Source organism: Neofelis nebulosa, chromosome 2 (assembly GCF_028018385.1).
Source record: "Neofelis nebulosa isolate mNeoNeb1 chromosome 2, mNeoNeb1.pri, whole genome shotgun sequence".
NCBI classification, from domain to species: Eukaryota; Metazoa; Chordata; class Mammalia; order Carnivora; family Felidae; genus Neofelis; species Neofelis nebulosa.
In genome coordinates this window covers 25,229,137-25,257,125 of record NC_080783.1, presented here as the reverse complement: position 1 = coordinate 25,257,125, position 27,989 = coordinate 25,229,137, and the positions used below count along the sequence as shown (strand labels likewise).

Sequence of the window (27,989 nt, the reverse complement as noted above, 5' to 3'; positions counted from 1 at the left end):
TCAATATGTTTACATTAATAACCGCAAACAATGAGTGTCTAAATTTAAAAACCGAAGGTGGTAGAGGTGGGAGGAAAATAGTTTCAGAAGCTATTTTAAGTACAACATTGAATAACAATCTGCATGAACCTTCTTTACATTCTTGAAAAATAGTTTGTTTTCGAGTCATTTTAACTAACAACACAATTATGAGTGGTGAGTAATGAAAATTAAGATATTACTCAAATAATTTTAAAGCTTATAACAAGACTCCTACAAATAAGATTATTTTATATTTAGCATTTTATGAAATCTCATATATGCCTGAGTTCAACCTACTGATTTTACAGAGGAGGAAACTGAGGAACAGATAGGGCCCATTTTTCAAGTCCATATATCAATAATAATAAAAATAAAAATTTAGAGTGGAACTACCTAAAAGAGTTGCACCACAAACATTCTTTAAGCATAGCAGGAAGGCTATTTTCAAACTGTTACTTTTCTTCTCATAGAACATGTTTGAGATTTTGTTAAAATGTTAATCATGCCTACCTAAAAGTTAAATTATACTTCTTTACAGTGTTTTTTCAAAAAGAATTTTGGTTGGGATGAGCAGTGGGTGTTGCCAATTTGACAATAAATTATATTAAAAAAAAAGAATTTTGTTTCTGTTTTGTTTTTAAATCACAATTCAGACTACAGAAAACTAAACAAACAACATTTTATATCATGGGTCAGTACACATATACATGATGAAAAGTTTTAAAAATTATATTAACCTGGATTATGTGCAAAGCATTTTGATACAGTTTTTTTTTTATTCTATTCTAATGTGGTCTATTTATTCTAGTCTAGTTTATTTCAACATAAGTTTAATGTTGGTCAGGGTCCACTGAAGTGATACTATAATCCACTGATGAGTTGCAAACAGTAGTTTGAAAGCTTTGCTCAACTGCATAGACAAAGGTCAAAACAGGAAAGTAGAGAAAATGGTCCTGGTGTTCCTTTTACAAATGTGAGCCAAATACAGATGTGAGCCAAACTGGCCTTCTCATGAATTCAGGAACTTAAAGCCATTGGAGATGACATTTCCTTTCTTTGCATTTTTAGGATGCCAAAGACTATGGGGATTATTTTACTTCTACTATCATAACTGGAAATTTGGGGCAGTTAAGTCTGAATTTCTCCTACATGACAGTATGGTAAGCTGTGAGCCAATATAAAACAACATTTGGGAGTCTCTTTGAGCAACATATTTATACAAAACAATACATTATAGATATTAAATAAAGCTTTTTTAATAAAGCTTTTTATGCATTATTAATATATGTTAAAATAAATTATCATTTCTGTAATGTGGAAAGAACTGGGCATCCCCCAATTTTTTTTTTGTTTTGTGATAAAGAGAATATAATTTTTTATTATTCTTTCCTTTTAAAGATTCCGAAATTACATAAATAATACAAACTCTTAGAGAAATATACGTAACTACAGATATAATTTTTTTTAGAAAAAAAAACAGAGCAATAACCAATGTCAATTTTTGGGTTTCTATAGATCCTTCGCCTCCCTGTTACAGTTTATGGTAGTATAACAGTTAAGAGAGCACGAAATACACAGCCAAAAGTAATTTGAGACACTAATCAAGATTTCTTCTGGCCCCATACTTTATCCTTACCAGGAATTATCATTCTTTTTTAATTTTGACAATCTAACAGTGAAAATTCATAGCTTTTATATCATTGGTTATAAGTGAGGCCAAACACTCTTACAAATTTCCTGTGTAAGTTTTTAATTCTTTTTAATTTTATTAAAAATATTTTGTTTTAGGAGGCACCTTGGTGGCTCAGTCAGTTGAGCTGACTTCGGCTCAGGTCATGATCTTGTAGTTCCTGAGTTTGAGCCCCACATCAGGCTTGCTATTCTTAGGGCCTAGCGGGCTTTGGATCCTCTGTCTCCCTCTCCCTGCCCCTCCCCTACTTGCTCTCCCTCTCTCTCTCTCTTTCTCTCTCTCTCAAAAATAAATGAATATTAAAAAAAATTGTTTTAGGAGGCGAGATGCGTGGGGAATGGACTATATAGGTGATGGGTTTTAAGGAGGGCATTTGTTGTGATGAGCACTGGGTGTTATTTGTAACTGATAAATCACTAAATTCTACTCCTGAGACCAATACTACACTATATGTTAACTAACTTGAATTTAAGTAAAATCTTGGAAAGAAAAAAAAAATTCTTCAAAAATTAAAAACAAAAAACATTATAAGGTAGTTAAAACGATCTTTTCTTCCTTTTAAATCTGAATTATGTTTAAAAAGATCTTCATCATCCCATAATTTTTACCTACATTTTTAATGCTTCAATTATTGTATGCTTTTTAAAAAATTCGTCTACAATTCTATAATCCTTAGTCTATTTCATGCTTTTTTAAACTTTTTTTTTTTTCTTTAAGTAGGTTCCAAGCCCACATGGTACTGGAACTTAGCACCTGAGATCAAGAGTTCCATGCTCTACCAACTGAGCCGGCCAGGTGCCCCTAAACTTTTAATGTATAATTCATCCCGTGTCTTTTGTTCTGTGGTAGGGGTCTAACTTTATTTTATTATGTACTATGACCCTTTTGTTCCAACCCTATCTATTGAATAATCTATGCTTTGTTACTTTTTTCTAAAAGAAATGCCAACTTTATACAACTAAATTACTATATAGATTTTAGTCTCCATCTGGACTTTCTATTAGATTCCATTGAGCCAATTCTATTTTGAACTAATACCATATTATTTGTTAAAAAAAGAGACAGCAAGCTCAAAATGGAGTCCAGTTGATAAACCACATGTCAGCAAACCAGTGCTTTATACCTAATCTAATTGCAGTTTCAACCCCCCAGGAGTGTAAACTTTAACCAGTCAACACAGAATTACCTGGGTAGCATTAGTGGGATAATCCGCCCCATAGACTCCTCCCATTCTCCTTAGGAAAACAACCTTGCCTGAAACAATGCATTCTTTACTAACAGTTTCCTCCTTTCCACCCTTTTTTTTTTTTTTTGCCTTTAAAAAGCTTTCCTTTCCTACAGCTCAGCAGAGCTCTCTTCCATTGCTAGATGAGATGCTGCCAGATTCATGAATCAGTGAATAAGGCCAATTTGATCCCTACTTAGTTTAATTTTTGTTAACAGATTTGGTGGCAGCAGCAAGATGGAAGGAGACCACCTACCCTTTTGGGAACAAGAAACACAGGGTGGCACCCACTAATACTTGGAGTTCACTGTCTTTCTCATTGTTTCCAAAGGCCATGGCTAAATTCCTTCTAGGTTCGCAGCTCCACTGTGTCTGCACGGAGCTCCCAATCCTAACTGGCTTTCCAATCCAGGGCAGATCAGCTGGAGTTGGAGCTAAGCCTCTAGCCTTTCAGACCACAACCTGCAGATTCTTGAACGGGAAACTCCCAGTCTTTAATTCTGTCTGTCCCAAGATCCACAAAAAGACTGTTAGTGCCATTGCACAGGTCACATCCATACTGAGCCCCTAATTCCACAGTCTGCAATTGTTGGAGTCTGCTGGTGTAATTCTTTCCTGAGTCCAAGGTTCCACAGGGATTACCGGTATTACACACAGGGCCTTCTCTGGGCCAGGACGCAGTGACTAACATCTCTTGGTTACTGCTGACATATTAAGGTACACATGTTCGTTTGCCTTGTTTTTGTGTAGATAAAAAAAAAAAGCTATAAAAACTGGTGGCCATGGGTGGAGCTCTGAAGGGTTGTTCCAGTGCTCACCACCAGACCCAAAGACTCCTATGTTAGAATACGCTGGCCATGGAACAAGTTAGATTGACCACAGGTCAACGGCAAATGCTATAAAATGTCTGTCCGAAAAGGTACACTGTAAACACTGCACAGTCCCCAAATCAGTGGCACATCTCCTTTAGGTATTAGTTTGGCTCAGAGAAACCCTTAGCTAATGGGATCCTTAAACTCTAAAGAATCAAGCACACCTTCTAGTATACCTGCTTATTTTATACCTAAGAATTATGGTCCTGGAAACTATAAATACCTGCAAAAATGGCAAAATCTTCCTAAGCTTGTTTTGTGTCATGAAAATGTGGCTTGGTAACTCTTAGGTTGAGGACTCCAAAATATGACCAGATAGAAATGTGGGTTGAACTCCATCTGTGGTTAGGGTCCTATTAAACTATTGCCATCCCTCCAGGGAATGACAATGTCCATTAGAAGGAATGTTCCAAATAGATGAGATCATTCATTTAGGAAGTGTTCTTAAAAGTAACAGTTCACAGGGGCGCCTGGGTGGCGCAGTCGGTTAAGCGTCCGACTTCAGCCAGGTCACGATCTCGCGGTCCGTGAGTTCGAGCCCCGCGTCAGGCTCTGGGCTGATGGCTCGGAGCCTGGAGCCTGTTTCCGATTCTGTGTCTCCCTCTCTCTCTGCCCCTCCCCCGTTCATGCTCTGTCTCTCTCTGTCCCAAAAAAAAAAAAAAAAAAAAAAAAAAATGTTGGAAAAAAAAAAAAAGATTAAAAAAAAAAAAAAAAGTAACAGTTCACAAATCACACAAACCTATAGGAACGGAATACCTATTTTAATTGGTATCCAGAAGCTTCTAAAAGGCTTTAAAAAATAGCTTCATTAAAGTTTAATTGCAAAAAGCTGATGAAAAATTAAAGACAAAGAGGTACCTAAAACAAAGATTGTAAGACTGTCCTAACTTCTACTGCTCCCCTCTATCTTCCTTTATTTGAGCAGCCAATCTGGTAACACTATGTCTGAACTGGACTTCCACTCTGAAAAGACTACAAGACCTAAACAAAAGTCCACCAAGTTAATGGCTTTATAGGCATCCCTGCATCTACCTTTGAAGGAGGGCCTCCATACAGTCCACTCCCAGAGCTGATGAGACTCTGAGAGTTTTTCTATTAAACTGCTATATTTACTCCCCTAAGCAGCCAAGGGGAAACTAAATTAAAATTAATTTTAAAAGCCTTGCCAAATTTTAGTAAATATCAGAATTACATGCTTCACTTTAAACTCCACTCAGAACCCACAGATGGGATCTGGAAAAACTGGCAGAGGCCAGCTAAGAGTGAGAATTCTTACCAGGGACACCTCCCCCTATATCCCTGTCTGTAGTAGATAAAGGAAAATAAAATATCTTTTATTTGTCAGTAGATAAGGGAAAATAAAATATCTTTTGTATCCTCTTTGGGGATACCTCTTGAGTTCAAGCGGTCAGTCAATATTGTCAGATATATGTACTGCTTGTCCCAGCTGAAACCTGACAAGATATTTAAAAGAAATGTGTAAGTATTTCTGTAGTCAAAAGCTGGACAAATTAGAAGCTGATATTCAGAGCCTGGTAAGAACTTTTTTTTTTTTTTTTTTTTTTTTTGGCTTCATCCCTAAGCAAATTGAAGATAATGCAGTTGGATGGGTGGACCAGCCTATAATGTCATTTAAGCCACAACCCAATTCTTTGAGGAGTTAGAAGCTTCCTTATCTTACAACTCTCTATAAAACTAGAAATGCAGCTCTTGAATCAATTTGAAGTCCTTTATTCAATTTCAATATTCTTTTTTTAGGAGCCCCCAAACCACCCCTATTTATCAAAAGTCTTGTAAAGTATGGCCTTAGGAAAACCAAAGTCCTTCTTGGAGAAACCTGAATTCCTTCCCTGTTAATTCTTATCTAGACCATCCCCAACTCCTAAGTCTAAAGGAAAGAAAGTCGATTTAAAAATACAAACTGCACCTGGGTGGTTCAATTGGTTAACCATCCAACTCTTGATTTTGGCTCAGGTCATGATCTTGCCTTTCATGAGTTTGAGCCCTGCATTGGGCTCCACGGTGACAGTGTGGAGCATGCTTGGGATTCTCTCTCTCCCCCTTTCTCTCTACCTCTCCCCTGCTCACACACATGCTCTACCTCAAAATAAATAAGTAAACTTAAAAAAAAAATAGAAATACAAACTGCTCTACAGCAAGATTACTTGTTAAGGACAAATTCAAATCCTAAATGACTTTTCCACAAATATTAGTAATAAAAAGCTTGATCCACAGAAGCTATAAAGTCTCTGTTTACTTCTACCTGTATGTTTATATGAGCCCATATATACGTGTTATAGATGTGTGGTATTTTTCTACCTCTAGAGGGTATTTTACCTAAGTTAATTTGTAAAAGAAACTATTTAATTGGCTTAAACAAAGAAGCACTTATACAAATATAATATTCTTAAATTCTGAAAAATCTAATAGAAACTTAATCCAAATGACTTTCAGGTTCAGGAAATAGTTGGTATTAAAGCTAGTTTGAGTTTGTTGGGTTAATTAAAACAGGCATATTTTTAGAGTTATCAGCATTAAATATAATACTTTTATTCTATCTAGGCTTCTAAGAGTCAAATAAGTTCATGTATCTTACAAAATTTGTCAGCAAGAAAAATAGCTTGAGATGATAGCTGACTTTCCCTGATGTATCATGAAGTTTTTATGTGTAGTCCAAACATAATTGTTAAGAACAAGTAAGTTAAGTAGATTTAAGTAGTATAAAAAGGTTTTGGGTGAACTTTTTAAATAGTTTCCTCAAATATTTGGTAACCTGAAACTTTAAAAAAAGTTTTGCTAGGTTAAGTTAAATGATGTCAAGTTAAATTCATTGAATATCTAGATAATTTCTAAATAAGGTAAAATATTGAACACTAATTACTCAACACAGGTTTACCGATTTTTGTTTCCTTTTACAAAGGAATTAAAAATATTTGGGTGTAGGAGCACCTGAATGGCTCAGGAAGTTAAGCACCCAATTCTTGATTTTGGCTTAGGTCATAATCTCGCAGTTCGTGAGATCAAGCCCCACATTTGGCTCTGTGCAGAGTGTGGCACCTGCTTGGGATTATAATCACTAATAAAATAATATTTGAGTCTATTAGTAAATATCTTTTATGGCATGCTGAGAAATTTTCTATGAGAAAGCAGGTTTCTAGAATTATAAAAAAAATAGTTTACAAATCTGGTAATCTATAGAATGTTAATGTAAAAGACAGTTTATAATCTCTTATTTCTTAGTTTTCACCAGAAGTTAAAATTTTCTTAGGGTTAAAATTCTAATATATTAACTAAAACTACTAGAAATAATAGGGGAAAGAAATTTTATGTGCATCAGGACTGGTTAAGGTTGGAATGAATTTAATTAAGAAAAAGTTTTAATATCAAAAGCAACCTGGTACAAAATTATCATTCAGTTTTCTCTCTGTTAAAAGGACAAAGTTTTCTTGGACTATTGGTTTGTTCTTGATAAAAGACTGTAAGGTGGGGGTGGGGGCACCTGGATGGCTCAGTCGGCTAAGCAACCCATTCTTTTTTTTTAATATATATTTTTGAATGTTTATATTCATTTTTGAGACAGTGAGAGACAGAGCATGAGTGGGAGAGGGGCAGAGAGAGAGGGAGACACAGAATCCGAAGCCGGCTCCAGGCTCTGAGCTGTCAGCACTGAGCCCAATGTGGGGTTCGAACTCATCAACCACAAGATCATGACCTAAGCCGAAGTCTGGTGCTCAACTGACTGAGCCACCCAGGCAGCCCTCAAGCAACCAGCTCTTAATTTTGGCTCAGGTCATGATCTCACGGTTGTGAGACTGAGCCTTGGCTTGAGCCCCAAGTCAGGCTCTGTGCTGAACATGGAGCCTGCTGAAGATTCTCTCTTTCCCTCTCTGTCTGCCTCTCCTGTGCTCACTGGTTCATAAAATAAAATAAAAATAAATAAAATGAAATGATTATAAAAGGTTTTTCTTTACCTTTTAAAGTAATGCATCCAGAAAACAAGTATTCTGTGTTTTGTCAAAATAATTTCCTGTGTGTGTTTTTTTTTTAATTAGGTCTTTGATGATGTAAAAAAAAATTGAATCTTCTCTTAAAAGAGCTAAAGATTTTTTTTTAACAACTAACTTCTGTATTTTCCTGCAAAGTCTTTGTCACCATGTTTAAATGAAAAATTAAGCACTGTTTTAAGGTGATCTATGTTCCTATTTGCCCAACTGCTATAAAAACTTTTTGATATTTTTAGAAACCACAAGTGTTGGTGAGATGTGGAGAAAAAGGAATCATCTTGCACTGTTGGTGGGAGTGCAACCTGGTGCCATTGTGAAAAGCAGTATGGAAGTTCCTCAAAAAGTTAAAAATATAACTACCCTATGATCTAGTAATCATACTCCTGGGTATTTACCCCAAAATCAAAAACACTAATTCAAAGAAATACATGCACACCTATGTTTATAGCAGCATTATTTAAAGAGCCAAATTATGGAAGCAGCCCAAGTGTCCATCGGTAAATTAATGGATAAAGAACATGTGATATATACATATATATAGTGAAATTAAGCCAGCCAGAGAAAGAGAAATACCTTATGATTTCACTCATATGTGGAATTTAAGAAACAAGACAAATGAGCAAAAAAATGAAAGAGAGAGAGATAGAGATAAACCAGGAAACAAACTCTTAACTATAGAGAATAAATTGATAGCTACCAGAGGAGAGGTGGATGGGGAGATGGGAGAAATAGATGATGGGGATTAAGGAGTGTACTTGCGATGAACACAAGGTGATGTATGGAATTGTTCAATCACTATGCTGTATACCTGAAACTAATATAACACTGTGTGTTAACTATACTGAAATTAAAGTAAAAGCTTAATAAACAAAATTTAAAAATAATGTTTTTGGTATTTTTGACAAAATTCCCCAAAATCAAATTCTATATGAAGTCTTTTTGATTTAAAACTAACTTTGGGATTTCCCACAGGGTCTCTGGAACATTTCAAAAGATTTGTTTTCTCTCTTTATAAAAAGGATCATGTTAAACTAATCAGGGTTGTTTGAAATGCTAAACTGCATGGGAAGCATTGTCAAATAAGAATCACTACTAAGCCTTCTTTATGTTGTGTTTGTGTAGGTATATGTTATACATATTCCAGGATTATATGACATTCTTGGAAATCTGGTATTATCAGTCATAATTTGTTATTATCTTAAAATGTGGTATATCACAAAAATTGCAAAATTTTCTTGTTAATTTCATTAAAATGAACTCTTATCAGATCTTAATAATAGGTATTTTTTAAAGTCTTTTGTCATTTACAGACAGTTATAGTTTTACTCAAATGTTTTTTGCACAAGTATTCTTGTACTTCATCTGCAAAAGTACTTCATCTCCAAGGAGATTCATGGAAAGGATTTTTTTTTTTTACTAGTTCATGTTTTTTGATAAATCTAAAATCGCAAAACTGAATTGGGTGAGAATTTCCAGAAAAAATGAAAAAACTGGATTCAGGCAGAACAAGGATTAATATCGTGGGTCTGAGTGAATTGACGAGGACTTTTTATCTGAAACATTGCTGGTTCTTTAATGTTCTTTTTTTTTCAGATTTTAAGAATTTTTTTCTCTTTTCTCTTAAGCTATCAATAATTTGGTAAAGTATACCTTTGTGAACAAAGGTGAGACATTTACATTTTCTCCCTACCTAATCCCTCCAGAATTAGAAAACTCTTGAGCATTCTTTTCATGGCAATATAGTTAGTAATTTGCATAAGTTCAATGAGATTCTGTTCCCTTTGTAATAGGATTGATTATATCACCAAGGTTTTACTAGAATGTCATATTTGAAATAGATATGCAGACTCAGACTGACCAGGCAGTTTTAAGGAGCTGAGATTGACTTTACAGAGGCAATAAATCCTCTTAGAAAAAATCAGCCTGGCACCTTGCTTATAAAAATCAGCCTGGCACCAGCAAAGCAATCTTAAAAAAAAGCTTATATGGTCTGTCATTATCTTGTTGCACTTATGTAAATACTCAGGCCAAATCTAATGCAAACAAATCAGTTTCACCATGATTATCCTTAGAGAACAAAGAAATGGGGATAATTAGGAGAAAAAAATTATGTGTGCACCTTTGTCTATATCAGATTCTAATCCTGTTAATTGCCTTTGAGATTTTGTTGTATACCTGTAAACTAGACTGACTCCTGAATTATTCTAGTTTTCTAACAAACAAACAAACAAACAAACAAACAAACAAACTGGCTATGAATCTCCAAACTAATCTGTCCAAGTTTCTCACACCCTTCTGACATGGAATCACTAAGAACAAAGACTGCCCTTGAACCTCCTTGGAAGGTTCCCATATGGTGGCCAAACCCATATGGTAGCCAAATATCAGGGACAGGGATCCTGGATATACATCTCACAGTTGAAGAAGTCTACTCCTGACACCTGGTCCTGTGAAAATGCTAGAGAACTCCAAATCAGATTGAGGTAGATTGCTTCCCTCAACATGCCAGTTCAAGATGTCATACTTAAACTAAACTTGGAATGCTTCCTTCTTCCCTTTCTTTCCTTAAATCTAGTATTGGTCTGGAAAGATAATGCCACCATCCATATTGCCTTTGTCATTGCAAAGAGGGTAGAGAGTTAAATTCTGGGTCTTATGTGAGATTATTTTTTTAATGTTTATTTATCTTGAGAGAGAGAGATAGAGAGAGAGAGAGAATGCACACAAGCAGGGGAGGGGCAGAGAGAGAGAGAGGGAGAGAGAGAATCCCAAGCAGGCTCCACAGGGACAGCACAGAGAGCCCAAAGCAGGGCTCAATCCAATGAACCATGATATCATGACCTGAGCCAAAATCAAGAGTCAGATGCTTAACCAACTGAGCCACCCAGGTGCCCCAGATTCTGGATTTTATGACAACTTTTTTTTTCAGGCTAGCAGAAAACCTAAATGACTCTTGGCTTAAATGGACAAACGAAAAAATCCTGCAAGTGAATCCATTAACATGCCACTTAATGCGAGTTTGTGTCCTGACAGCATTTATCTTTGTGGTTGTTACTATTCTCCTTGGGCTTGTTAAAGCCCAGATACCTGGCACATAGCCAGACAATGTCTTTTAGATAATCTAAGTGTGCCTACAACTTTCTACAAAGATATCTCATTGGCTGATTCCCCTGGATTTATACTGTTGAGTTAGAAAGGAATTACCAGAAGGCATTCATGACAGGATTCATTTCCTTTGGCAGGGTTATATTTCCCTGGTTAGGAGTAAGGTTAAATGAGAATGGGTTCAAAAATCCTTCCTTAATTCTTGAAATATTGCAGAATCTGCTGGTAAGACCATAACCGCCCAAGAAATATCCATAGACTCTCTGACCAAAGTTGTCCTTGATAACAGAATAGCCCTTGATTGTCTTTTATCTGAACATAGAAGTGTTTGTGCTACTGCTGACACTGCCTGCTCTACCTGTACTAACATTTCTGGAGAAGGTGAAACTCAGTTAAATAAGGTCACTGAGCAAGCCACTGGGTTTAAAAAAGGTGTCTCCTGGGGTGCCTTGGGTGGCTCAGACTATTAAGCGTCAGACTTTTGATTTCTTCTCAGGTCATGATCTCACAGGATTGAGTCTTGCATTGGGCTCTGCACTGACAGTGTGGAGACTGCTTGGGATTCTCTCTCCCTCTCTGCACCTCCCTGTTTGCACTCTCTTCCAAAATAAGTATATAAACATTAAAGAATAAAAACAAAAACAAAAACAAAACAAAACAAAAAAAGATGTCTCTTTCCACAGGGTCTTAGTTTGCCTTATTTGATTTTGACTGGTTTGGGTCTTGGGGAACATGGCTTTGAAGTGCATTTGAAACATTGAAAATTATTCTGCTTATAAGAATCATAGTAATCTCTCTGCTGTGTTATATTCTCTCAAAAGCTTTAAATACATGTTCATAGGTGCTATCCACCAAGCAAATGATCTCCCTAAGAATGGAATAGGAGGGGAAAAAAGAAAAGAAAAGAAAAAAGAAGAGAATAGCTACCTTAAAAGTTGTTAAACTGAAGTGGCTTATGAATATCACAGAGATTAAGCAAAACACATCATAGCCTATGAATACCACACAAAGGATCCACCAATGCTGTGAGAACTACAAAGCAGTAGCTAAGAGTGGTGCTAATGCTTTAAATTTTGATCATACTTCTCAGTTAAGGTGAGAGTCTGATCAAAATGGGACAAATTGTTAAAAAGGAGACAGGTGGCCCAAAATGGAGTCACTTGTACTAAACTCCACATCAGCAAACCAAGAATAACATAATTGCAGTTTCAACTCCCAGGAACATAACCTGAACCAGTAAATGTGGAATTACCTGGTCAACACTAGTGAAATAATCTGTCAGATAGAACCCTTCCATTTCCCTTTGAAAGGCAACCTTGCCTGAAAATGCATTATTTTCTAAAAATTTCCTTTTTCTGCCTCATTTCCAACTTTAAAAATTGTTCTTTTCTACAGCTTGATAGAGCTCCTTTCTGTAGTTAGGTATGATGTCAGATTCATGAATTGCTGAATAAAGCCAACCTGATCTTTAATTTACTTAGTTGACTTTTTATCGTTTAACATCTTTTAAATTACTTGATAATAGTTTAATACTTGATGGGAAAATCCTTCCACATAGCTCTTCTTTTCAAATGTATGGCTATCTTATTAATTGTATTTTATTTTTATAAATTTAAATTTAAATTTATTTTTGAGACAGAGATGGGGAGAGAGCAAGCGGGGAGGGCAGACAGAGAGAGAGAGAGAGAGAGAGAGAGAGAGAGAGAGAATCCCAAGCAGACTCCACAATGTCAGCACAGATCCTGACGCAGGGGTCCATCTCAGGAACCATAAGATCATGATATAGGCCGAAATCAAGAGTAGGACACTTAACCAACTGAGCCAGCCAGGCGCCCGATTAATTGTATTTTCCAGAGATGCTTTAGACTATTTTTGCTTATAAATAAACAAACATAATTAAATAAATAAAGAAGCAAACTGAAGATGGTTAAATGTGTAGCTAAATTTCAGAAGAACTGACATTTTCATAGCATGAATCTTCTCATTTTGGAATGTAGTAATTCTCCATCATTTAAGTTTTCTGTTATGTCTTGGTAAATATGGTAGTTTTATTTTTATTTTAAATGATCAGTAATTATGTCAGTCTTTCTTCCCATCCTTTACCCTCCACCTTCATCTGTGTTCTAGTCAGTGAATATAATAAATATGTCTTGGAAACATACAATATCCTCACTGTACAGGAAAATTATTACCTCCAATAACAGTTATTAGAGTTCAAGAAACACTCAAATTAGAACAAAAGCTAAAGGCATTCTTGTAGTGATAATGGTCTATCAGCTCCATCATAACAAAATTCATAGGCAAAAGAACTTTAGATAAGCCAAAAATAACCATCATCAATGAAGTAGTGATATACAAAAACTATATTTGGGGTCAATTTTTTATAACTTCACCATAAATTAATACAGTGACTATTTCTTTTGAAAATACTCATGAAAATGGAGAATAGCAGCCATGATAATATTATAAGTTATTCAATAATGCATAAAATGTGTATTTGCTGGAGAAATGGAATATGTCTGATACTAGACAATTCACAATTCTTCTAATATAATGTGAAAAAATGTGGCTGAACACAGAGAAAATGGTAAGTATCCAGTTATCCCTTCTTTTCCTTGTTATTTCCATGCCATTTACTTAATTTCTCCTCCAACTAGACCAGTTAAGTCAATAAATAAATGATACATCCTGGGTTAATGCAGCACAGTACTCTAAAGGGGATATTTTTTTCTAGATTTGCCCAATTCCCTAACCAGGAGAGTAGTATGTATTTGCTTTTCTAAGTGTGAAATCTCACAGTTTTTTTCTATTTATGTAGCAAACAGTGAGTATGAGTGTTCTATTTATCAATGGACAGTCTGATGTCACTTGTAGATAATTTTTAAATTTTCTTTTTCTTAATTATTTTTAAAGCTTATTTATTTCTTTTGAGAGAGAGAGAGAGAGAGAGAGAGAGAGAGAGAGAGAGAGAGAGAGAGAATGAGAAGGGGAGGGGCAGAGAGAGAGGGAGAGAGAGAATCCCAAGCAGTCTCCATGCTGTCAGCACAGAGCCTGTTGCTGGACTCGAACTCAGGCACCATTATATCATGACATGAGCCCAAACCAAGAGTCTGAGGCTTAACCCACTGAGCCACCCAGGTGCCCCTGAAATTTTCTTTTCAATAGTCAAATATAGTTATCCTAATGACAGTCAGCTTTTTGGCTGCAAAGATATGTCATTCAAAATAAAATGTCATGACTACTATAACAAAATTCTTCCAGTGGTAACAATTCCAGATATTTCTGACTCTTCTTCTCAATGTCCTCTCAATAATCCTTCAAATGTGTACCATTCACTCTCTAATCTTTCTGATTAGATTGCCTATCTCCACAGTTTGCACTCCTGTAATGTAAATGCCTGACATTAAGCTTTTTGGTTATAATGTAAGTGCCCGACATTAAGCTTTTATTTGCTGATACATCCATTTCAAAGTCATCTATCTTAAATAAACATATGGCAGCTGTATGACACAGTTACTTGCAAAACACCTAGAGAAGACAGGCTGCCCCCAACCATGAAGTTCCCCTTTTAGAAACTCCTGGGTTACCTAGAAAACTGACCACTCCACAGACCTTTCCCCCTCCTGCACCTTGATTCCCACTCCTCTGCTTTAAATCTGCCAAGGAAGAGTGAACTTGTCAAATCGTTGGCACTTTCATTTCAAGTGCCTTGACCCCAGTAAAGGCAGAGAGCCCTGGGTCTGCACTTACTATCTCTCTCTACTCACGACCTTAATGTGTGGCCCTAGGACAGGCCATGTATTCTCCAGGACTTGTGAATAAAACAAGTAACCTTGTTTTTTCAAAGTTCCCTTATAATCGTTGCAGTGGTGCACTTTGTAATCATAATAAGAACACCAAGGGCAAGTCAAGCTGCAAAGTTGGCTCTGGTCAGGGAAATATCTAGCTTTAGGGGCTCACAGGACCAGGTAAGTACCTAAGAGCCTTCCTAGCCAAGAGCATCACTACCAACAGGCTGCAACCAACACAGAACAATTTCCTCAAACTATCTATGTCTATGTCTATCTGTGTCCATAACATGTATATCTATAGCTAATTACTGCACACAGGAACACATACACAAATAACCAACCATGAAAGACACCTTGAGCAGAAAATCATCTTTTTCAATCTTTTCATTGCATAAGTGAGAGAACTTGAGGAAAGTGAGGTTCTTGAAATTGAATTTGTTCAGGACTGTATCTCTGGTCTCCTGATGCCCCCAGTTCAGTATTCTTTTTGGCCTTTTCAAACATTCTTCATTTTGTCTTGTACCCAGAGTATTTCCAGAAAACAGGCACAAGTTTATATACTTCCTTTATACTCCCTTAATCTTTAGCATGACATTGAGCACTAGGTCTTAAATCTGTATTAACTCTATTACATGGAGCATTTCAAACAACTATATCTCCTGTAGTTAAAACAAACAAAAACATCCATTTCTTTTAAATCTTTGAAAAACATCATCAAATTACAGCAAATGTTCTCAACTTAAATCAAAACAAACACATATTAGGGGAGATTATTCTCTGATTTTCTACAAGTTAATTACTGGGTCACTTTTGGAAATGTCTTAGATGAACACAATTTTAGAAATGTATGCAAGTAATCAATTCATTGCAATGTTTCCCTTAATTTTACAACATCTCCAGAAACTACAAATCCAAAAAAAGGAAAATAGGAAATAATTGAAATCAATAAGCAGGCTTATGGTCATGCAAAGTTATTAGTAAAATACAAGAGTTTTAATTAAAGACGTTGCCTTTTTACAAAGGCTCCCTGTTAAGCTGATTGATCGAGCCTGCTGGCTCAGCTCTTTCTCTTTTCCCCATTAGCTCCCACTTGCTTTTCTCTGGCCTAATAGGATATTCACCACATCGGAACTACCTTTTTAAACAGCATTTATTCCACAAAGATTGTGAATACAATTACACTTTAGACAAATTGTATGTGTATGCATGTGCATGAGTATAATTAGTGTTTTATTTTCATAATTTGTCACTTTGATGTTATAAGCTACAGGAAACTTTTAGAAATATCATGGGGAAACGTACAATTTAGTTACTAGCTGTTACAATTTCTTGTTGAAATTCTGAGCAACAAAAATACCTAATTGTTTTCTTAGATTTTAATATTTACTTCAATAAATTTCAGATATATTTTAGAATAAAAAGGATACACACACACACACACATACACACGTATACATATATTTCTAAAGTTCGCTCTAAAAGTAAATAGAATCCATAAGCCAGGCCAAGTTAGTTTTATTTTTTTCTATTATTAAACTTAAAGTTTTATTATATTGCAACTACTGAAAGTAATACTCTTGGTGCACAACATAGCAAATCACTAAGGAAAATGCTAAATATTTTTAAAATTTATCTAGCATATTCTCTAATGTCTGTATAGAGACATTAACACAGAGTGTTGTCTGGAACAAGTTTTTATTTTGCCAATATAGTAGTACCCTTCATTTACAGTTATCTAATAACAGAACAAATACGCAGCTCGTGTTAATTTCAATGACTTTTTTTTTTTTTTTTTTGAGAGAGAGAGAGTCAGGGAGGGGGAGAGAGGAAGAGAGAGAATCCCAAGCAGGCTCCACACTGTCATCTGTTCTGTCAGTGCACAGTGGGATTCAGAGCTGGATCTCCCAAACTGTGAGATCATGGCCTGAGCCTAGAGCAAGAGTCAGCTTAACAACTGAGTCACCCAGGTGCCCCAATGACATTCTATTTTTAATTAAAATAAAGGATTATGAGATAATCTAGCTAGGAAGAATACTGTAGAAGTAAGAGGTGAATTCCACCAGAAGGTTTCATTTGGTTAAAAATATGTCTTAGCTTTATTTTTTTTATTTATTTATTTTTTTTTTAAATTTTTTTTTTCAACATTTTTTATTTATTTTTGGGACAGAGAGAGACAGAGCATGAATGGGGGAGGGGCAGAGAGAGAGGGAGACACAGAATCGGAAACAGGCTCCAGGCTCCGAGCCATCGGCCCAGAGCCCGACGCGGGGCTCGAACTCACGGACCGCGAGATCGTGACCTGGCTGAAGTCGGACGCTTAACCGACTGCGCCACCCAGGCGCCCCAATAATGTCTTAGCTTTAATTGATTTAATGGACATTTCCAGGGACAGAAGTATTATCTGTTCACTCCAGTAGTTGAAACATACATTCCTCATTAATTTTTGTGGTGTGATATTTCGGTTTAGGAGACAGACAATTTTTTTAGCCCATTGTCAAATGCATTTACACTTTTCAATTAGTTTCTAAGCAAGAAATGTTCCTTGTAAAGGAACTGAGAAGACAAAGGGGTATTTGCTAGGGAATCAGCCTAGCAAATTTTAGTTAAATAATCAGCAGCTGAAGACATAACTACTTTAATACAAAACGTGTGCAAAGGCTAGGAGAATTAAGCTGTAATATTTTGATACATGTTTTTCTCCCTCCTACCTCAAAACGCAGTTCCTAACTCAGATGGCACCAGGTCTAGAAGGGCAAAAGGAATGTGTAAAATGAAACAACACACTGCCTGATAATAGGAGGCTGGAGACAGCTGGCCTGATACTGTGCTTAAAGATAAAAAAGGACATGCAGTATCTATTTTAAATGAGATAAGTGTGCTTCATACATCTTGCAGGGAAAGAGATAACTTTGTCCCTTTAATCATTATTACTTATTCCTTGAAGCTTAGTCTCTCACACACCAACTTCTAGAGCTCAGACCTTAGGACGCAGTTCTTATGAATAGAGAGAGTTGTCATTCTTACCAGTAAGCTTGCTAAATAATACTTCTATAAGCTTCAGACTTCACATAGCAGATAAGTTTGTCTCCCCTGACATGACTACATTAATCCACTGAATCAATTTACTTAAGCTGTGCTGTGGAGCAATGCGGCCACGATTTAACTGAGCTTCAAAGTACTTTCAAGTTTGACTCACTGCTCCACATGTAACGCAGCTCTCAGGGTCCCATCCTAAGTTTTATTTTGACCTTTTGCAATGTTAAAAAGAAACAACAGGCCCAAAATGGAGTCACTTTTGCTAACCCCCCACCAAGGCGTAATACATAACCTAATTGCAGTTTCAGCTTCTCCCAGGAGTGGAATTTTAAAGCAATCAGTCTGTAATTTCCTGGTCAGCACTAGTGAAAATTTTGCCAGATAAGACCCCCTAAGACCCCTGGCCTTCCTCTAAGGGAAGGCAAACTTGCCTGAACTAATCCACTGTTTTAACTTGCTTGTCCCACCCTTCTTCAGCCTATAAAATTCTTCGATTTTGTACAGCTCCTCAGAGCACCCTTCTGTTTGCTAATGGGATGCTCTCTGGTTCATGAATCATTGAATAAAGCCAATTAGATCTTTAAAGTTACTCAGCTGATTTGTTTTTTTGTTTGTTTCTTTTTTTGTTTTTGTTTTGTTTTGTTTTTTAAACAGCATCACTGTCAGAGACATTCCTGTTAAGTTTATAGGGGAAGGCTGTTCTACATTTAACATGACAAAGGATTTATGGAGAAGAAATTCAAGTTACTTTAGAAAGTCAGATTCATGAGGAAAGCAGTTAAGAATAAAACACTTAGCTAGAGTCTACAGGCAAAATTTACTTACTTTAATATTATAAAAATTCTTTACGTTGTCTAAGGATATGTTTTTAAGGAATTTGTTTAGAAAAATATTTTCTATTTTAGAAAAAAAACATTAAATAAAATAGCTGCTGTCTCTAGAGTTGACAGTGTGAATATTAATTATTAAATGCTATAAGGGGAAAATGACACACTTAAATTATTCAACAGCTAATCAAAGCTCACAGTGGCATCCAGTCCAGTACACAAAATTTATTGCAAAATGTTACTAAATTTGACTTAAAATGTACACAATTCTATTACAATTTCTAGAAGTACGCATTGTGAACTATTGTCCATAGTAAGCTGTCTATTTATTCACACTCTCCATTTCACTAGATCTATTAAAAACAAAACTCCTTCCTCATTTCTTCTTTTAAAACTCCTGCCTCCTGCAGACCTCCCCTCAAGCTTACCATTGTTGCACTCAGCATTTTTGTTTTGCCATTTTTCTATTCGGAGATGTTTTCACTCTGATCAACACTGCTTCATTTCACCTTAACAAGGCATTCATCATCAGGAGCTTGTTCTCTCAGAGCCTGAATGTTTTGTCTCTACCAAGGCTTCTTGCCACTTAGTGACACTAAGGAAAATTCTGGCACATTTGCTGTTTTAGGAAGAGACACCTGTGGGAAGATGTCAGCTTTGATATGGTGTGGTGAGTGAAATGGATTCTTCAGTTTACTTAGCTGACTTGTGGAGTTTTTAAACACTTTTACCTTCCTTTCCTAATGTATAAAAACTCTCAAAAATAATTATCCACAGAAGACAGGGAAATATTTGACAAATCATAAAGTTGAATATCTCCAGAGAAGCCTTCACTGAATTTATTTCAGTCATAGGAAAAGAAATACTTTCTAACAATGTAAGACTACATCTTTTAGATCCTATAATGTACTTTGTATGGTCAAGCAACAAAAACAGAATATTGTCAGAAACTTGCACAGCCCAGATTTTCAGGTTTCTAAAAAGTTCAGTCAAGGTTCAGAGAAGTGTCTGTCAAATAGGTCTAAGGTTAAGTAATACATTGTAACTAATAGAAAGGCTATCAGAAATCTAAAGGAAGACTGAAAAATTTTATAATTTTAAAACATTTTGATCATGTATGTTACATCTCTACGGAATCTCTCACAAAGTCTAATTCTAAAAAAAAAAAAAAAAAAAAAAAAGATCGTATTTCTAAAATTCAGTTCTTAAAATAAGTATGCCTTTGAGTAGTTCCAAAATACATTTTGCCTCAGGATAGTGTGCTCTTTAAATATGGATGAGTAATTTACCTTTCAAGTAGCTCAAACAAGGAGAGAGAACAGGAACGAATGTCAAGGGCAAGAAGCCTCCACTTCACTCCCAGGGTTTTTGCTTTTTCATTTCTCATCCACAGGTATCAGCAGTTTTCAATGGATAAAATAGTTTTCACAGGATAGAACTGGACTACAGGAATTTCACTTCTACATGCATTCATTCAGAATTAGGATGGATTAAGTGTTCTAACAGTATCTCCGTTAATGTATTAAAATATTAGCTATTAGTTATTAGGTCCTTAGTATATGCCAAAAGATATTTAAGCACTTCAACTACACTATTCTATTGAACCTGATTCCAAAACAACAACTCTCTGAGGTAAGTGCAATTATCTCCATTTTACAGAAATGGTAACTGAGATTTAGAAAGATTAAGTCACTTTCCCATGACAAAGAAATGGAAAGAACTGGTATTTGTATCATTTGTCTGATTTCAAATCCAATGTCCTTGTCCACTTAGCTGTGCTATACAATGTGGTATACAGGAAGCTGTTTTATCTTTAAATTCAAGACACTCAGGTTGTGAAATCCCCAGTATTAGCTGCATAAATTTAACAACTCCCTGATCATTTCCTCAGCATACATTTCCCCAATTATAAAATGAGGTAAATGTTAACTATCCTGTTTAACTCACAGTAATATGGTGAAAGTAAATTTTAAAAGGGAAATTTTGGGGGGGGGGGTGCCTGGGTGTCTCAGTTAGTTAAGGGTCCGACTCTTGGTTTCAGCTCAGGTCATGATCTCAGTTTAGTGAGTTTAAGCCCCACTGACGTGGAGCCTGCTGGGGATTTTTTTTCCTCTCTCTCTTTCTCTCCCTCTCTCTCTACACCTCCCCTGCTCATGCTGTCTCTCTCTCAAAATAAATAAATAAACTTAAAAAAGATAAAATAGAAATCTTTTATAGACCATAAAGATCCATGCAAATACATATTTTTCTAAAATTTGGATTTGCATATATCAGATATAGGTAGATATTTATTGAATTTCACTTTGATAGGCTCTGTGGAGTAGGCATAGTGACCATTAAGCCAATTTTAGGTCATTACAGTAAGCGTAATTTCTATGCTAAAAAATTAGGTGAATTAAATGATTTCATGCTGATGATTTGATACATGAGCTGTGACTTGCTGATTTTCTTAGTCAAGACTGTCTTGCCTAACGGGCACCTGGGTGGTTCAGTCGGTTGAACATCCAGCTTCAGTTCAGGTCATGATCTCACGGTTTGTGAGTTCAAGCCCCGAGTTGGGCTCTGTGCTGACGGCTCAGAGCCTGGAGTCTGCTTCAGATTCTGTGTCTCCCTCTCTCTCTGCCCTGACCCCACTCACGCTCCATCTCTCTCTCAAAAATAAATTAACGTTAAAAAAAATTAAAAAAAAAAAAACACTGTCTTGCCTAAGCCAAGTCTTAGTGTGGTCCTAGCCAAGACCATCCCCACTTGGCGGCAAGTAAAAATCCGCATTTAAGTATACTAGAAGAATACTGTGTTTATTTAGGCACCAAAGGGTAGAAATGCGGCTGGATCTCAAGAAGGCCTGAGAACCAGTAGGTAAGAGTTGTTTCTGTCTCTGATTCTTGTTTGCTTCTGCATGACAGATTTATTTAACAGGTTCAAAATGGAAACTTCCGCTAAGTTTAATATCTTCTCAAGTTCAAATTTCTAAGGTAGTATAACCAGAATTTCTGGATCTCAAGTCCAAATTCCCTGGTGCAAGAATCTCATTGGCCCAACATTGGTCAATATTTACTCTTATTACAAGATTTCTCATTCTTAACCTTCAGTACTTTTTAAGTTTTATGTTGTATACTTATTCTTTGTTTGGATGGGGGGTGGGGTGAAGTTATCCTGTGCGCTCCAGGTATCATCCCTGGCCTCTACCTACTAGATGCCAATAGATGCTCCCCCTAATCTAACTCAGTGTTGTAACAACCAAAAATATTCAGACATTATCAAATGTCCCCTGGGGGCAACGTCACCTCTGGTTGAGAAACACTGTCATGTGACTAAGGGTTAGAGCATCACACAAAACAAACATAGCCACAGTGACTCACCCCTCCAGAAGTGGGTAGTTCCCAAAGAAAGACAGATGTCTACTTGGACATTATCCCAAGTTGTCTACTATAAGAATAACACATGTTGGTGAAAATTATGATTTTTTTTTTACTAACTTTTGTATATTTTTTACTAACATAAATAAATCTCTAAAAATTAATTAAAAGTTTCAGAATTTTGAGCACTATATGAATTAAAGGCATATTTAACTTTCAAAATTGGAGAATACTCATGTGTGTTGTTTTCTCATTCTGTCCTAACAGAGTGATTTCCAAGATTTTGGCTCATGCATCCCTATCAATTAGAGAATGATTATTCAGCATTAAGATGATAATAATGATCATGGTAATAATAATAATGAGAAGAAAAAGGAGGAGGAGGAGGAGAAAGAGAAGAAGAAGGAGAAGAAAGTAATTTACACTACATTTTTCTATTCTACAAAATTCATATAAAATGCAGCAAAAATTATTTAAGAGTTTGATTTGATTTCATTCATTAATAGTATTATTAAAAGTACTATATGGGACTTCTGGTCCAGAAAAGATGGCATAAATCTATTTCTTCCTTACCAAGAGTAGCTGTATTGTGGAAATAATGCAAAAGGCAATAATGCAAAGGAGAATTTGAAAGGCATTGAAGCCAAGGCAAACTAGTTTGAAACCCTGAACTGGACAAACAACAGAATAGTAGGCATCTATGTTTCCCTACCCAACAGAAGAAAGGAATCCAAACTAGCATTTCCTAAATGTAGGCTAGCACAGAAAACAGCCCAAGTAGGCTCCTACGTTCCCCAATTTAACATGTGGACCTCAAGAATGCTAGGTGAGCTAGGTGGGCCTGAGAGGCCCCTCTCCAGAAGACCAGGGGTAGTTGGGTGGATACACCAGAGGGGCCCAGCCACAGCAAGCAGCCAGGCTGCAAAGTTTCCTTGATCCTTTGGAAAATAAGTAAGTTGGTGAGTGAGTAAAATTCATTTTTTAATTTGACATCTCAGAAGTTTTTTGATGTGAGAGGACCTATGGACATTTGCACACTTTAACAATTTCCACGGTTACCTGCCACTTCATCACAAAGTATTACAAGGATTCTTTTATATTTTAGAAATCTCAACTTTGTGCAAAAGGCCACATCAATGTTATTTCAGCATTGTGTGTAACTTGGTTTCAACTACTTTGCTATTAGAATATTGTCTACAAATAATTGTAGTAAATTTATTTCACACATTGATCTTTACAATCCTGCTTAAAATTCTTGCCAAAATATAACTGTCGTAAACATTATTTCTATCAAAAAAGTTAATTTAAGTCTACACTATGTTTTATATAACTTCTTGACAAAGACCAAAAAGTTTGATAATACACTGCCTTGCCCAGGGAATAGGGAAACAGGAATTCACATACATTGCTCCTGGCAGAGAAAACTTTTACAAACTCTATAGAAAACAAGATTTCCATGTTAGTGATCGCTATCAAATTACATAAATATGTGTCCTTGACCTTGCAATGACCACTTCTAGGCATTAATACTATAAGTAAATTCATTCACATATGCTTAGATTAAAAAAAAAAAAATTAAAGTACATGATAGCATGTAAAGCATGCTAACATTTGAGTGAAAAATGGGAAGGAACATATACATATGTCCTACTGTATGCATAAATTGTCTCTGGAAGAATACACAAAAGTAGCCAATAACATTTGTTGCCTAGGGATGGCTGAAGGACAGAGGCAGGACAAAAGTGGGAAAAAAAATTATTTTATGTTTTCTATTTTATCAATGTTAGACGTGAAAATGTCCTTGAATTAAAACAAAAAAAAAAGGAAAAAAAAAGAAAGAAATCATTTACCAGTGAGAAAATATTTTTCCTCTATCTTTTTTCTTTGTTGGCTCACAATAATGTAATTATTTTCCATTTCCTTATTGAAAGAGAATCTAGCAAATATGAACTGAGACAAATTAGAAATATCTAAACTTTCATCCAATAGTATAATAAATTTCTACAATATCTAATATTTGTATATTTATATTTTTAATAACATTTTCTCTTTCTTCTATGCTAATGAAAGGAACACATTTCAAATTGCCACTACACTATTTTTCATATATTATTCCAGCTGTTGTTATTGTAGCAGGAAAGAAGAAATATCTTTACCATTCATATGGAGCATTTTGTTTTTCCTTTTTAAAGAAACTATTTATCCTTAAGATTAGTGAAAGTTCAGTGCTGATTTAAGTATGGCTTTAAGAATGCTGAAAAAAAAAAGATACTTGTCTTTGTATCCAATATACTTTGTAAATGTCTTAGCAGTGATGATAGCTTATACTTACTTTAATGACTAATACAAGAAACAATATACACAAAGGGCAAGATATAGTCAGTCATCCATAATTCATATAGTTAATATTTCTGTGCCTAGAAAAAAGTGGGGACACAGTGCTCTTTTTCTTTTTCCTTTCTTTTTTTCTTTTCCTAATGAACGGATGGTGTTATAAGTACTGAAATTTCAGTACTTATAAGCTGAAATGGAATTACCATTTGGTGCACATTTGAATTTCTTGTTTTCTCTGATATACAGACTCTTAAGTCATAGTTAATATCACCACATCAGTGTTGTTAATAGCATTAACTTGAAAACCACAAAGAAATATAAGAAGCAATTACATACTATGTTTCATTTGCAAGCAATGAAATTAGGCAGTTTACTTGAATAGGAGCAAATCTACCACAAAGAAGCAAAAGCTTATTTTCATGTTTCTGAGGACCAGAAGTGTGAAAAACATGAATTATTAAAATCGCTTGATCATTTCAAGCCTATTCTTTCTCATTGTTGAACACTTACAGGTCTGGCAATGATTTTCTGTGGGTCCCCAGCATCGGCCAGTACAGGACTTATGGCAACGTCCACCTGTCGGAGAGGAAAGAGTGCACACACACATTATCATCTTTCATTCTTTGACTAGGAGTAACTCTTCAAAGCAAATAGTCTTGCTCCTTTCTGAGGATTTTTATATTTTCCTATAGCTGAAACATAGTTCATAAAATGCCCCCTTTAAGTAGCAAAACCTGAATGTCAAATACATGTGAAGCTGAAATATAATCTCCTGATACTCAAAATCTTCTCATTATTTTATAAGAAAAGGAAATAAGTTGAATTCGTGAATTTTCCCAGATAGTTGTAAATATTTACATGAAATAACTTTCACTTTGACTATTGAATATTTTTGTTCTATTGATTCTATGTGATTCTATTCTGCTTGATATAATTTCAATAGTTCATGGCTAATTGATATTAAGGAATAAATCAATAGTTAAAAAGAATTTGAAGTCTATGGAAACAAAAATGTATTTTTACAAACACATGACAAACCATCAGAATGAAAAGGTTACATACATTATTTATTTATTTATTTTAATTTTTTTAATGTTTATTTTTGTGAGAGAGCGAGTGTGCATGCACATGAGTTGGGGAGGGGAAGAGACAGAGGGAGACACAGAATCTGAAGCAGGCTCCAGGCTCTGAGCTGTCAGTGCACAGTGAGATGTGGGGCTTGAACTCATAGACTGAGAGACACTGATGTGAGCTGGAGTCAGAGGCTTAACTGATTGAGCCATCCAGGAGCCCCTATACACATAACTTAGAGTCTCATTTGAGGGAGGATGTCATAAAGAGGATGTGACAACAGGTTGACCCTTGAGCTAGACCTGGCCAATGGGAGGCTCCTCGCTCCCTCCCCTGTCCTTGTAATGAACATCCTGCCTACTATTCCCCTGCTAGCAGTCTGAAAGGATGTAACTTTGAGAGAGTAAGGTGATACTGGGGCCATCTGAATTGAACATGTTACTGAACCCATTTAAAACCTTCATATAAACTTAAGAGTCTGGTAGGCAGTTGTGGGGATATACTTGTCTTGTGGCTGCCCAAGATCACCCTGGATATGTTCAAGACCAGCCTTGTATGTAAGTTACCTTGCTTATTATACCTGCCACCTATCAATCTGGAGTGGTCTCCCTATGTATTCAGTCTTCCTTGCCCTCCATGCATAGGGACCAATTTGAAAACCAACATCTTTATATAAAAGTTTCAAGCATTTAAACAGATAAATTTTTTAGGAAGTTTAATTTCAATTATTTGATATCCTTTTTTTTAAAAAAAAATTTTTTTTCAACGTTTTTTATTTATTTTTGGGACAGAGAGAGACAGAGCATGAACGGGGGAGGGGCAGAGAGAGAGGGAGACACAGAATCGGAAACAAGCTCCAGGCTCCGAGCCATCAGCCCAGAGCCCGACGCGGGGCTCGAACTCACGGACCGCGAGATCGTGACCTGGCTGAAGTCGGACGCTTAACCGACTGCGCCACCCAGGCGCCCCATTGATATCCTTTTTTAAACATTTTATTGATACCATCTTCATTTTCAAATACGAGCCTTTATCTTCTGTAGCACTATCTTGCTCTTAAGAACTCTGCTACTCTGAGTATTTGCCTCAGCAAATACAGTTATCCTACAGAGAAATTTTCCTAAGGACACAACCATAGAGTATTAGCTAGAAGAAATCACATATAATGATTTTCTTTGAAGTTTGTTTCTGAATTTCATAGGTTCACCCTAATATTGGTGGGTATAAGGGTATATAGAGTGGGGTTTTTTAGAATAAAAAGTATACATGAAAATCTATTAAAGACTAAAGCTTTTCTATAACAGTTCTTATTAAACCTTCTCTGTTAATTTTCTAACATTATTATGAACGAGTATACACCCCTACAAGATGTTTACTTTAACATAATTATACAGTAAAACCTGGGATCGTGAGTAACTTGTTATGCAGGTGTTCTGCAAGACAAATAAACATTTCTAATAAATTTTAACTTGATAACCGAGCAATGTCTTGCAATACAAGTGGTATGTGATGCTGAATGTCACATGATCACAAACTGAGCCAATGGTTCTTGAAATTCGCTTTGATATACAAATGCTGTGGATTACAAGCATTTGTCCGGAATGAATTATACTTACAACCAAGGTTTTACTGTATCTTGAAAGTTATGAAATAAGATTGTATCAGATCTTTCCTCTTTTTCTTGACCCACAGGTCTTAACTCTTCAACTTGAAAGACCTTATAACTTGGGCAGCTTTTTTTTTTTCTTTTTTCCTCTCTCTTTCTCTCTCCCTATGAGACTGCCTGAGTGAAGCTGTTATGTTAAATGCTTTCACAGTTAAAGAGCAGATTCAGCAGATGCACTTTTTCAGGCTGAACCTCAGGCCATCCAAATGGTCTACCCTTCTGCAAGTGAACAGTACGATTTCCAAGTTAAGATAACACTTAGGCTCAATTCCATTCACCTTCTTAAAAGTATGAGGATCCTTGCTACAATAGAGTTTATCTAGAGCAATTCTGTTTGTGAGCCACTATTGCTGACATCACCAGTGTATAATATCCTGTCACTCTGCCATCTGTTTATTTAGATCCAAACACATTATGACTACATAATGCAAGCTCATTCTCACTGACAGGAAAAGGACTCCATCTGGCCTGAACAATATAACTTTAATCAGTGATAATGATAATTATTATTAAAAACCTACTGGAGCTCTTTTGTACAATGCTAATAAATCTAATTTGATTTATACCAGCGGAAATTAGAAAGGGCTGTGAGACAAAATGGGAAGCAGTGAAAATTTTGAGTACAAACTTTTTATGAGAAAGTAACTAATGTTAATATATTTCTTTAGATGTGTTAAAATATTTTAAATCGACCCATTAAGTGGTCTGTTATTTAAAGATATCTGAAACAGAGGATGATCATCTACTATTTAATCTATGACTTCTTTAATTGTGTTAGTGGCCAATGAAATATTTAGTTGTGTTCACTGTGACCGGAACACTATTATAGCTGTGGGGGGGGGGGGGGGGAGGGAGCTAAGCAACATTATTTTAATACACTCAGTATTCCTCATTTATTGGATTATATATTTCCTACCTTCTTATTCTTGTAGTTTTGATATACCACCGAAGACTTTTGCCTGGATCCAATACGAAAGGGAGTATTACTAGA

The 27,989-nt window shown here is 35.8% G+C and overlaps 1 protein-coding gene and 1 long non-coding RNA gene across 10 annotated transcripts in view; one reads left to right on the top strand and one right to left on the bottom strand.

The window, feature by feature from the left end:
- ERBB4 (erb-b2 receptor tyrosine kinase 4) overlaps positions 1–27,989 on the bottom strand; it is a 1,148,410-nt gene that overhangs the window by 323,859 nt on the left and 796,562 nt on the right. For all 6 annotated transcript variants that reach the window (XM_058706132.1, XM_058706147.1, XM_058706154.1 and 3 more), the window contains exon 5: positions 24,775–24,840. In XM_058706132.1, coding sequence (XP_058562115.1) covers positions 24,775–24,840 — 66 coding nt within the window. The remainder of the gene's footprint in view (positions 1–24,774; positions 24,841–27,989) is intronic.
- Positions 25,660–27,989, top strand: part of LOC131498817 (uncharacterized) — a 48,264-nt gene continuing 45,934 nt past the window's right edge. For all 4 annotated transcript variants that reach the window (XR_009255607.1, XR_009255603.1, XR_009255604.1 and 1 more), the window contains exon 1: positions 25,660–25,892. This is a non-coding gene — a long non-coding RNA (uncharacterized LOC131498817). The remainder of the gene's footprint in view (positions 25,893–27,989) is intronic.